A 12,667-nucleotide genomic window follows, 5' to 3' on the forward strand; every position below is an offset into this window, starting at 1 on the left:
AGTCGGTATAGCTACTGGCTGACGGTTGGACGTGAGGTCCCGGGTTAGTGCAGTCGGTATAGCTACTGGCTGACGGTTGGACGTGAGGACCCGGGTTAGTGCAGTCGGTATAGCTACTGGCTGACGGTTGGACGTGAGGACCCGGGTTAGTGCAGTCGGTATAGCGACTGGCTGACGGCTGGACGTGAGGACCCGGGTTAATGCAGTCGGTATAGCTACTGGCTGACGGTTGGACGACCGATGGATGAGAGTTTTGTCCCGATGGCAGCAAAAATTTTCACTTCTGCATGTCATCCAGACCGGCTCTGGGGCCCACCCAGTCCCCAGTGGGTACCAGGGGAACTTTCCCCAGGGGTAAAGCTGCCGGGGCGTGAAGCTGACCACTCACCTCCAACTAGTGTTTAGGTCAAGAAAATTTCGATCTATACATCCACTCACCCATACGCCTTCATGGCTTAGTGTTAATTATTTAAGCACAGGGACAACTTTACCTTTAACAAAGGCTCGTTAACTGCAGTCACAAATTTGGGACACATCCAGATCCAGAGAATTCTAGTCTAAATTCTTAAATATTATTCTTTAAGGGAATAATATTTACCACCAGATGATCCGGTCATGAATCACACACGAGAAAGAAGATAAATTCCTGTGAAGTTTAGTGTGAACATCTGAGAGAAAGCGAACTCTTGGAAGACATGAATACGAGGGAGAATACTGAAATGGTTCCAAAAATACCACAGCATTCATCCAGCTCAAGAAAGGGACCAAAGGTTGGCTTTTGTCAGCAGGGTAATGAACCTCCGTGTCCCACAAAGTAACGTCAATTTGTTGACCAGCTGAGCAACTATTAACTTCTGAATGAGCATTAGTTTCATGTGCGCGTACTGACACTATTATGTACACCCTTAGTCGTTGTGGTCAGTAGGCACAAATGATTGAAATTTAAATTTGGACAATCAGCCCATTAGATATGCCGGATCACCATTACATCCCATTGTGAGAGCCTGTGTCCTTGGCCGATATTCTGTGACAATGATTCACTTCTCATCTTTAGCGTCAGTGTGATGCATAAAGCTGCTTGAGCCTTACAGTTCTGTCATGGTGACGGCTTGCGCGTGCTCAGAGATCGGTAAATGCACAGACATTCGAAATTCGCGGCAATACGTCAAAGAGACTAGACCTCGAAAGATATGACTGTGCTAATTCCGGTGAAATAGTTCAGTGCTGGAAATTGATAGTAGATATAATGTATGACGAATAATTATGATATATTAGAACGAAACATGACACCAACAGGACCTAAAGAATAAATAACACACAAAGGTACGCAAACTTCATGGAGCTGAATGCTTTTTGAGAAGCCGCCGGTCGCTCATCTACTCAAGAATTTCCCAATATTTCATGGAATCAGTGGCTTCATTACCATGCTCAGTAGAGCTCTCCACTGGTCCCTATCCTAAGCCAGATTAATCAAGTCCACACCACCTTCTGCCATGTAAGATTTATTTTAATATTATCCTCTTACGTACATCAAGGCCTTCTTAGTGGTCTCTTTCTCTCTGGCTTTCCCGCCAAACTCCTACAAGCGTGCTGCATGCCCTGCCCATCTCACCCTACTTGACTTGAACATCCTAATGCACAAATGTAGGCACTGTAACAAAAGTGGCAACGAAATACATGACAGTAAACCCTATCTCACGTTAAATGAACTTTTTGTTTATTGCTAGTGGGGTGGGACTAAGTCGCTTGTACTGCGGCCACTTCTTGCCTATTGTACCAGCCCCAGATGATAGGTGAGGGTGATTGTGGAGCAATTGGTGGAATGAAGATTGGCATGGGAAACCGAAGTACTCGGAGAAAACCTGCCCAAGCGCCACTTTGTCCACCACAGACCCCACTTGACCAGACCCGGGATCAAACCCGGGCCGCCGCGGTGGAAAGCCAGCGACTAATCGCTTGAGCTATGGCGCGGCCCTCAAATGATCTTACCCTTAATGTAATATATTGTAACGTGTTTCGTTACTGAATACGCCGTAGAGATCGTTAATTGGTTTATTTAACAACCTACAAATCTCGGCTACAATTAATTATAACAACGTTACGGGTTTCCACACTTTACAAACCCTACAACCAAATCGCTTCACACTATCTTCAAGAGTCTTCACGTATTAATAACGCGGGAGCAATACAAGTCTCCCTGAATTACACACTCCAAATATAACTGTACTACAGCACTCACTAAGTCTCGAAAGCACACAATAAGTCTTCCGCTCGCTCACTTCTTAGTTATCGCACACTGTCACATGAAATCTTGTAACCACGCGTTCGGGTCTTCTTCTCGCGACTGCTGCTATATTTCAACTCTACTCGCAGGCTGCTGCCTTGAGAACTGTTGATCACGCACTAACTCTTGATGGCTGCTCAGCCGGCTTTTATTCCATTCGCTGTTGCCTGTTGCCCGCGTCAACAGCGTCGTTGCGTGCCACGTCACAGTAGGTAGTGGTGCCGCGTCGCCGTGTTTGCATATAGCCTAGCAACGCTGTTACCTCACGCCGTCTTACGTCACCGCGCTTTGCGCGTTACGTAACAGTGCGGAGGGGGGGTGACGGAGCGCTGATTCACCCACCACGTCACTGCTGGGTGGGGAGGGGTCCTCCGTTGCTCAACATGTCACACTGCTCACTCCTTAAGGCTGTTCGTCCCGAATAGCCTAACGGTGCACCCCTGTTCCGTTTCTTTGGAGGCTGTGCTTTCTGCGTCTCCTGGTATTTGGGCTACTCCTTGCAGCTATTGTTCTCCGACTGTTATAACCGCTCCCCTCTTAAGACCTGCTCGTCTCGAACGGTTTCCTTTCAGCTCGCCAGAAGATCCAGTTGTATCACGTTCATCCATCACTTTCGTACTTGCTCGGGCGGCCGGTGCTTCTACGTTACCGGCTCCTCTTCTTTGCTCTGCTTCTTTTTCGTTTCGGAGGGGGTCGATCCCTCGATAAGGTCCAATTCTTGATCACTTGATCATGTTTTTCTTCGGAAGTTCCTTATGCCGACGTAACAGCACTTGAAGTGTTGTTCGCACTTGCTGACGTCGTCGTTTCTCCTGGTCTTCCAGTCGCTTGCTGGTACGCTGCCGTGGCGCCAAGTCCTTTCTCCGGCATCCGAAGGTTCCCTGGGGAGTTTCCTTCTTGAAGGCATTTCTCCAACGTCGTGCCACTGTCGCGCGACGGGATGTCTTCCTGTATGTGGCAGCCAACTTCATCCGGGATTCATAATTCCCTCGGGTCCAAGATTTATTGAAGGTGTTCCTCCGACGCCATGCCACTGTTGCACAGCGGGACACCTTCCTCCTGGTTTTCTTCTGCCGAGCCACTTCCACGCGGGGGCTCGTCCCTCTGCGGGTTACGGCCAACTTCTTCTGGGGTCCACAACGTCCCCGTTTCGGAGTGTTTCTATTTCGTCGCTGATTTCGGTCCCTACGCCTTTCCTTCTTCGGTTCTCCAACCGGCATTATTTCGGCGTCTTCTACGGGTACCTCTCGTAGTTCTGCCGCTTCAGGTATCATGTCCACTGAGGCTGGCTCTACTTCTTCTAGACGTGCCTCCTTCTCTTGGCAGACCATCGTCACTCCGACCGGTATCACTATGGGGACCTCTTCTTGTTGTGCCGTCGCAGGTTTCGTGTCCACCGAGTCCGGCTTTCCTCCTTATAGACTTGCCTGTATCTCTTTCCAGGCCGTCATCTCATTGTGGTTGGCATTCACCCTTTTGACGGTGAGTGCGTAGTGTTGGGGCCTTAATGCATATGCCGGCGTTCGCCCTTCTCCCCCGGCCATCGCTCGTTTCCCGACGATTGGGTACCCTTCCTGTTCGTGTGTTCTTTGTGCCTTCTTGGCAATTCCTGTGTGTATCTGCCTGGTCTATCTTCATGTTCTCGGCGCATTTCATTATTAGCCTTCCTTTCGTAGGAGCAGTTATTCGCAAAGTGGCCCAGTTTTCCACAACTCCAGCACCCTGATTGCCTTCCGTCTCGTCGTTGGGTGGGGGGCGATCGGCACTTCCGGTATGTCTTGGTGCTAACTTCGTGAGATCTAGCTGCTAACAGTACGGCCTGCAGCTCTAGTGCTTGTCGGAGGGTCTCGTTTACCTCCTGCCCTCCCAGAAGTAGCTGAATCTTTCTTCGTCCCCTCCACATGCACGCACAAGAGCTACACCATACAATTACACTTCTGAGGAATTATTAAAGAAACGGAGTACACTATTTTGTCACCCACTGATACTTCAAAGTCACAAATTATTTTTGGAAAATTAAAATTAATTACTGGCACAAATAGTTATTCTTAGGTTAATTTTAACCTAAATCCATTCTTCTTCTTTCCAGACAAAAGAAAATTAGGAAAAAGAGGATTAACACTACTGTACAATACTTGCACAATCAACACAATTTCAGCCATCAGATTCTACAACAGGTCACTGCCTAGCACTTAAACATTTTATTTCTTATTCTTGCTTGATACCTAGACACTTCCTGTCCTTAAGTAACTGAGTCTGTGATGCCATAAGAGACATCTGCCTCATGGTGTAGTAGTTGACATCACCCATGCTTTCCCAAAGCAAGATGTGACACACTGTATCAGTCATAAATTGTATGCAACCAAGTGGAACAAGTTCATACATACATCAAATAAAAGATCTTATCAATACATTTTTCCCATATAATTCTTCTTGGTACATCAGTTTATCAGTAACTGTTTTCATGTATGAACTCCTAGCAAGTCTTTAACTTCTTCTGACTGACTGATTAAGCTGTCGCTAGCATATTTCTCTATAAGTTCCTGTTTTTTTACGCCTCAATAGTGCCTCTTCTACTTCCCGCTGTGATGGGACTGGAACATATGCTATGAACTTCGGCTGCAGTAATTCTTCTGATGTCTGCTTTTCATCTTCATCAGAATCTGGTTCTGGTGCCACAGCATAAATATTCTCCTCCTCCTCTTCGTGTGGCTGACCCGAGCCTTCAGCTTTTCCATCAATGGACATCTCCTTCTTTAATTTCCAATCAGCCACTGCATTCCCTATTGCTTGTCTCTCTTCATTTTGCTCAAGTGGTGTCAGAACGCTATCATCGTCCACTCGATAACCATGGTAATCAGCATCAATATCTTTCATGAGCTCGGCACGTGTCTTTCTAGGAGGTGGTGGTGGTTCCTGCTCAAGGAGCTCTCTAACACCTGGAAAATCTTTGGCTGCTCCAAAGTATTTGTAACCACGATTCCCAGGAACTTCCTTGCCCTTGTGATCCAACATACGAGGTCCCACTTTAGCATAATCGGGGCCTCCAAGTTCTCGTATCTGTCTCTCCCAATCACCCTTTTCACGGAGAAGTTTGTTTATCTCATCATTCAAATCACGGATCATAAATTCACCAAGTCCAGCATTCTTAATCTGAGCCACTTTCTTGGCTATTTCTCGAATAATCTGCATTCTCCACTTCTCAGTTTTAGGTAAATCATGACATTCGGATGCAAGATATGGTCTCCTCTTCCTCTTTTCCTGTACCACTAACTTGGGCTGCCCTCCATCGAGCTAAAGTTGTCTTTGCCTTCTCAGCATTTTGAGCCATTGCAATAAAGAATCCCACAGTAATGTAATGACGAATACGCCTTATATGAATACTGAACTGTTATTTAGCAGTACACCACAACACTTCATACACCCCTCTTAAAGTAATACACAACAGATCCAAAGCCGTTCAAAACCTTCATAAAGTTCTAAGACGATTACCATAAAAATACGACAAATACAAGCTCTAAAAGCTCGTGCAACTAAACTCGGCGACTACCGCAATTCAATGCAACTCGTAGGCAGCTGTCTTGAGAAATCGTTCACTGCTGACTGGAGAACTGTCTTCGGCCGCTGATACACTTTAACTCTCTCCGGGGACGGCTACAAGTTAACTCGACTACAACTGAACTCGGCGGCTGCCACATTACAACTAACTCACGCTTACCGCTCAGCCGGCTTTTATTCCGTTCGCTGTTGTCTGTTACCCGCGTCAACTACATCGTTGCATGACACGTCACAGTAGGAATCGGTGCCACGTCGCCGTGTTTGCGTATAGCCTAGCAACGCTGTTTACTCGCGCCGTGTTACGTCACCGCGCGTTGCGCGTTACGTCGCCGTGCGGAGGGGGGGGTGACGGAGCGCTGACTCACCCGCCACGTCACTGCTGATGGGGGGGTTCCTCCGTTGCGCAACATGTCACAATATTATTTAAAAATTTGTGAACTTCACGAAGATCATTCTCATAAACCACTACGATTACAACAATCGGCACTATATAGTTTCGACAATGGAAAACATCGTTAAATCGCTCTAAAACAGCAATTACATTATTAATATTCGTACAAAGAGACTAGCTTTAATCTTGATATAAGCAGGCGAAGAACTATACCTCCACTCCCCCATACGTCCTCATAGCGTGGTGCTTAATTGAGCGCAGGGACAGAATTTACCTTTTACGTGTAGGTGTACTTTAAACATAGCACATATATTCGCAAGCTTTGAACTCTCAACGTATTTCTTTTAAGCATTGTACAAAGACTATGGATATTTTTGTAATAGTTGTCACGTACGTATGTCCAATGGGCGCCACCGAATTGTGGGCATTCTTTTACACCCTACATTTGTTGGGGAAAAAATCCGAATAAAAAAGAAATAAAATGCCAAATATTAAAAATTAAAATTATAAAATAGTCTCCCACCCTGGACTCTATAAGGCGATCACAAAGGGTACAAACGTAAGTCTGTAAACAAATATTCTTCTGACTCCCCCACCCCTTGCGGGGCGCACGACTGTGATAGCTCCTTGTTCGAAACTCTATCGTCTGCAAGAAAAATATATGACTTAATTAATTTCTTTAACAGGAAGAGGTGGTAACTAGCTGAAACTATGAAAGGAACAGGAGAATGAATGTAGGAAGGCAATTAACTTCCGTTGACTATTATTGGACTTTTCCTCTAGAACAAGAGTATCCAAACTACTGCCCGCGGGCCACACACGGCCCGCAATGTGATTTTATCCGGCCCGCGAAAGAATTGTGCAGAAATGCGCCAATTGAACTCATTTTCCAATGAGTACTGGTAAATGTGATTCCGAGCTTATTGACCTGTCATATTATACTGCAGTTCGATGGCTTAGCTGTGGAAAGGTTCTTTCTCACTTCTTTCAGCTCAGGAATGAAATTGATATATTTCTTACCGAGAAAAACCATCACGAACCACTTTTATCAGATACCAAGTGGCTTTGGAAATTAGCATTTTTTGCTGATCTGGTGAACCATATGAACAATTTGAATTTAAAGTTGCAGGGTGAAAATAACTTAGTCTGTGATTTATTTGAACTTATCAAGGCATTCAGAGCAAAGTTGATACTTCTGGAAAGCCAAGTGAAAAATTGTAACTTTGTTCATATGCTATACTGTGCAGAGTTGCATAAAAAGGGTGAAGCAGAATTTCCTTCCTCGTTTGCAAATTTAGTCATTTCAGATTTGAAAGAACAATTTCGGAAGCGATTTGCTGATTTGGATTCCAGTGCTCAGGAAATTAGATTGTTTCAAAATCCGTTTGACTGTGATGCTGCAGATGTCCCAAGTCAAATTCAAATGGAAATTATTAAACTTCAGGAAAATTATCATATTAAAGACAAATACAAGGAAGGAAATTTGATCGAATTTTATAAATTTCTGAACTCTGAGCAATTTCCCAATTGAAAGAAATTTGCTTATAAATTTATCTCCATTTTTGCGACGACAAACTGTGTGAACAAATTTTTTCCCAGATGAAGTACATCAAGTCAAAATACAGGGCAAATTTATCCGATGAACATTTAAAGTCGCTACTTGTGATTAGCGTTTCAAAATTTGAACCTCAATTTAATCAGATTCTAAGAATGCAAAAAGAGTTCCATCATTCACATTAATTGTTTTATTATAATTTGTGATGAAAATATGAGCATTTGCTGCTACTGTCTGTTGTAATTAATATACGATAATTTATTCTCACGTACTTTGTATTTAGTTTATGAAATTCTGTTCTTTCAATAAAACTCATATACCTAGAGTTATTAATTTCTCATTTTATCCGGCCCGTTGAAAGTGCTGAATTACCTAATGTGGGTCGCATTTCGAAAAGTTTGGAGACCCCTGCTCTAGAACATGAGAATGTAGAGCACATGGGCCCCATAACGGTCAGTGTGTCATAAATCAGCTGCAGTTTTGACACCAGAGATATCTGATTAGCAAAACACAAGGCGCTGAGAGACAAATAAGCTAAATACATGACCTGATGACGCAACAGTGTATGGTTCATATTGTCTCTCAACAGTTACGTTACAGCAGTACCTTGTCTGACAACAGTGGCCACAGTAAACCTTTCGAAAACGCATCAGACGCACAGAATTAAAAATACCTCAACTTCGAAAGCTAAAGTCAAGATCCTTACTTGCTAATATCTGTAAGGTTAAAGGTAAAGTTATCTTCCTCAACTAAGCATCACGCCATGAAGACGTCTAAGGGAGTGGAGTAGAGCTCTACGCATTTTGAACCTCAGCACTAGATGGAGGAAAGTGGTCAGCTTAACGCTCAGGCCACTTTACCTTCGGACCAGCTCAGTCGGTTTAGCGGTGGGCTTGATAGCCGGGGTTCACATCTAAGGCGAGAGACTTTTCTCTTTTTCATAGCGCCTTTACTAAACTTGAGGTTCATCCAGCCCCTAGCCAATGGGTACAGAGGGCTCTTTCCCCCTAGGGTAAAACGGCCGGGACGTGAAACTGATAACACCTCCATCTAGTGCCAAGGTCAAGAATGATGTACCTATACCTCCACTTCCTCTATGTCTTCATGGCGTAGCAATTAATTAATTAATTAAGCAGAGGGAGAACTTTACTATTTACCTACGGTGGCTATTGATTATGAGCATAGGTGGGACTCGGTCTGGACGCTGTGAAGAAGAAGGGTCTATTGCTCCTGCCAGGCCTCACAGTTCAGTTCCTCAGCTGTGCAGACCGGCCCCTAGTCGCTATGTCGACTGTTATTCGGCCCCCTTTCTTGTAAGTGTAAGGGCTCCTTGTATGTGCCCATGAAAAGCGAAGAAGTTTCCCGAAATAAGCATAACTAATGTGAGATTCGAAAATCTTATGTCTGTTAATATGAAGATTACTATATTGCGGGATAAGTGCAATAGCAGTATACAAATTCCTACAGAAGATACGTTGCAAGGACATGGCGTTTCAGGCGACCGTGATTAAGAGATATCGGGAAAAATGATGTGATTAAATGAGAAAGAATCCTAGGAAGGGTTATGAAGTATAGACCTCTTGGTGATACAAGCAGAGGACACCCACAAATGAGAGGGCCAGAAGCATTTTTTTGAAGCCGGAACAGGCCAAAAACCTAAACCGTTTGAATGATGATCATGACGTGGCCTTACCGCTTTCTTATCCTAAAGACTTCTGTCCTGCAGATGAAGGCAGTATGTTTCTCCGAAACGTCTGTAAACACAAGACTACACGGTATCATATTCCAGAGCAAATGAAATAATAATGATATGATACATAATACGAAGAAGAAATTTCGTGTATAATTTTCTCGAAGTCTTTAGGCCAAGAGCCTCATGGTCGAGGTACGAGAAGGGTCTCATACAGAAGACATTCCTTGATAATCTCTCATGGAACTGAGCCCTTCTTCAAAAACTGCCAGTTGTGCAGCTACTCAAGAACTGCCCAGAATTTTATGGAACCCGAAGGTTCATTACCGTGTTCAAAAGCGTCCGCTACTGGTCCCTATCCTGAGCCAGATCAATCCAGTCAGTACCATCCCATCATATATCTCTAAGATCCATTTTAATATTGTCCACCCACCTACGTCTTGGTCTTCCCAGTGGCTCCTTACTTCCGGATTTCCCACCAATATCCTACAAGGATTCCTTCTCTCCCCATTCGTGCTATATGCCCTGCCCACCTCATCCTCCTTGACTTGATAATTCTAATTATACTTGGAGAAGAGTACAAGTTATGAAGCTCCTCATTATGCAGTTTTCTCCAACCTCCTGTCACTTCATCTCTCTTCGGTCCAAATATTCTCCTCAGCACCCTGTTCTCAAACACCCTCAGTCTATGTTCCTCCCTTAACGTCTGATTCTAGGCATTCTTTGATAATATAAAAGTATAATAGTACCAGTAATAGTAATAGTAGCGTAGGTCATTGGATTTTTTTTTCAATTGACCGAATCCTTCCAGTCGCACCATGGCCTTGTGGTCGACTCAGCCTCTAACAGAAATGAGTTCCAAGAAGATATTTGGAATGTTCTTGGGGGTAAAGTGCGGCCGGCGCGTAAGGCTGACATCTATGAGTCGATTGTCTAGAAAATGTGGGAACCTCAACATCTCACAACCCTATGGGCCTCCACGGCCTGTTATAGGATACCTTACTTACTTTTAATAGTAGTAGTAGTAGTAGTAATAATAATAATAATAATAACAACAACAACAACAACAACAGTAACAATAAATTACGTGTTAGATTTGAGGCTTTCACGGCGGTGACTATGAAGAAAGCAGTCTTCTGGGATTTGGCACCGTGTATATGTGGTGTTAACCGACGTTTCGGAGGAACGTATCGCCCCCATCTTCAGGGTNCACGTAATTTCCAGTTGCAATAGCGACTGGTCTTTCTTTGATTTAGCCTCTTTGTTATGACATCAGGCAACTCGTAACGCGCGCACTTCAAACCCCGCAAACGGCGCGGACCTTATCACAGAGCAGTAGCGATCCTTTGTATTGATCTCCGTTTTTCCTACAATGTGCCGTATTGACGTACGCTTGCAGAACTTCTTTGCGTTTCGTTGGTCTGGCACAATTTGGATTCGAGACATTGTAGTCGGAGTAATGAACTCGTGCCAGATTTCGTAAACATACGGCACAAGAAGAACTTTAAGTATTTCCCAGAATTTTGTCCCTACAAAAACACTCGTTCTCAATTTTAAAAATAAATCGATTTCGTATCATTCTAAAAATTAAGATAATAAACTAATATCTGTAACTCCAGTTCGAAACGAATTCAGTTTTATATTTATATCATAACTTCTTTTGGTAAATTTATCAATTCTTACACGATTGGTTGGTATATCTTACACGTATTCTTTACGTAGCAATTTATCGTAACGTATTTCATTGTAGGTTTACATACGAAACCTCACGTAGAAAATGTATTGATCCGAAATATTATCGGCCCACCTGTATGGTAATTGGATGGCTCCTCCGACTGGAAGCATGCTGGCTGCTGGTTGTACGGAAGGTGATATCCGTGAGGTGCATAAGTATTATGATGATGATACAACTGACTATAATGTTGGTGTCCACGGTACTCCATATAGTTGCAACAATCCATCCTGAAATTCGATCTTAATTCACCGTGGCACTCGTTAATATGTAACTTCGTGGATTATTTTGTGGATGAAACATCTGGTCTGTTTTCACAAACATGTGCTGTACAAACTTCGATACCTGTAGCAATATTTTCAAAGGACAGTTCGTGCAATAGTCTATTAGAAAATTGAAGTTAAATTCTGAAATTCACATCCAGAAACTCGATTACGAAACATATAGTTACCCCCTCAAAAAGAGGAAACTTTTGTTTTCCTAATTTTTTAAATCACTGTACACACTTTTATACATGTGGCGTCAACACTCATGTTTTCTTTTTTGTTAACGTTTTATATGTCCTAACATATTTGTTTAATGTTCCATATTATATCGTTTTAAAATAATATTTCGTGAGTTGAGCATTTTCACAACTGGATATATCCAGTATCACTTTAACATTGGCTTCCTCTTGCACCTAGCGAATGTAACAATGGGATTTATGGAACGTTTCAAGGAATGAATCTCTTACTCGTGAACTTGGTATTGGAGCGGGTTAGCGCGTCGAGCGAGAACCGCGATATACCGGCGAGAAGTGCTGGCTGGCTGGATAGGATACCAGGTCACCCAGCGGCGGTGGCGACAGCACACTACCATCCACGGCCAAATCAATACCTTGACGGGGCGGGGGCGAGCGGGGGCCCTGGACTTGCCTACAGCCTAATGTACCCCTACCACAAGGCTACTATTACTATATATTCTGTAATCCATACTATCTACAATGTTAACATGGAAACTTTTACCATAACCATGGCTTTTATAAACTCCTGTATGGTTAGTTGCTGATTTTTGTCTGACTTACTTCACCCTAGGCATAATTGCACTGTCCAGGACTCGCTGTGTGTTGCGGCTAGTCTTAACAATGTTCAACAAATATTATGTAAGTTGATAATATAACTGGAAGCTAGTTATATCTTGTAAAATAATTTCATAGTAAAGGAAAGTAATGAAATTTGGATTACAGAGCTTTGGGGCTTTGTTCGCGGTCTAGTATTCTAAAAGAAACGTACGTTTCGGAAACTGGATCTGCTTCCATTCTCAGGTGAGGCTTTTGTCGCTTACTCAGTTCGGTCAGTTAGAAAGAATTGTCTCAGGTGACTAACATTACCACATCCTAATACACTAATCTGAATATGTCTCCTCACTTCCTAACCTGAAAACAGGAGCAGTTCCAATTTTCGAAACGTTGTGTTCTT

The 12,667-nt window shown here is 43.5% G+C and overlaps 1 protein-coding gene and 1 pseudogene across 1 annotated transcript in view; both read right to left on the reverse strand.

Moving 5' to 3' along the window:
• LOC117282450 overlaps positions 1-11,703 on the reverse strand; it is a 55,860-nt gene extending 44,157 nt beyond the window's left edge. The window contains exon 1 of the mRNA XM_033752158.1: positions 11,286-11,703. Within this exon, the coding sequence (XP_033608049.1) occupies positions 11,286-11,439 (154 nt within the window). The 5' untranslated portion in view covers positions 11,440-11,703. The remainder of the gene's footprint in view (positions 1-11,285) is intronic.
• LOC111866200 lies at positions 4,709-5,615 on the reverse strand (annotated as a pseudogene).
• Positions 11,704-12,667: the final 964 nt, after the last annotated feature.

Source organism: Cryptotermes secundus, unplaced genomic scaffold (assembly GCF_002891405.2).
Source record: "Cryptotermes secundus unplaced genomic scaffold, Csec_1.0 scaffold682, whole genome shotgun sequence".
Classification (NCBI taxonomy): Eukaryota; Metazoa; Arthropoda; class Insecta; order Blattodea; family Kalotermitidae; genus Cryptotermes; species Cryptotermes secundus.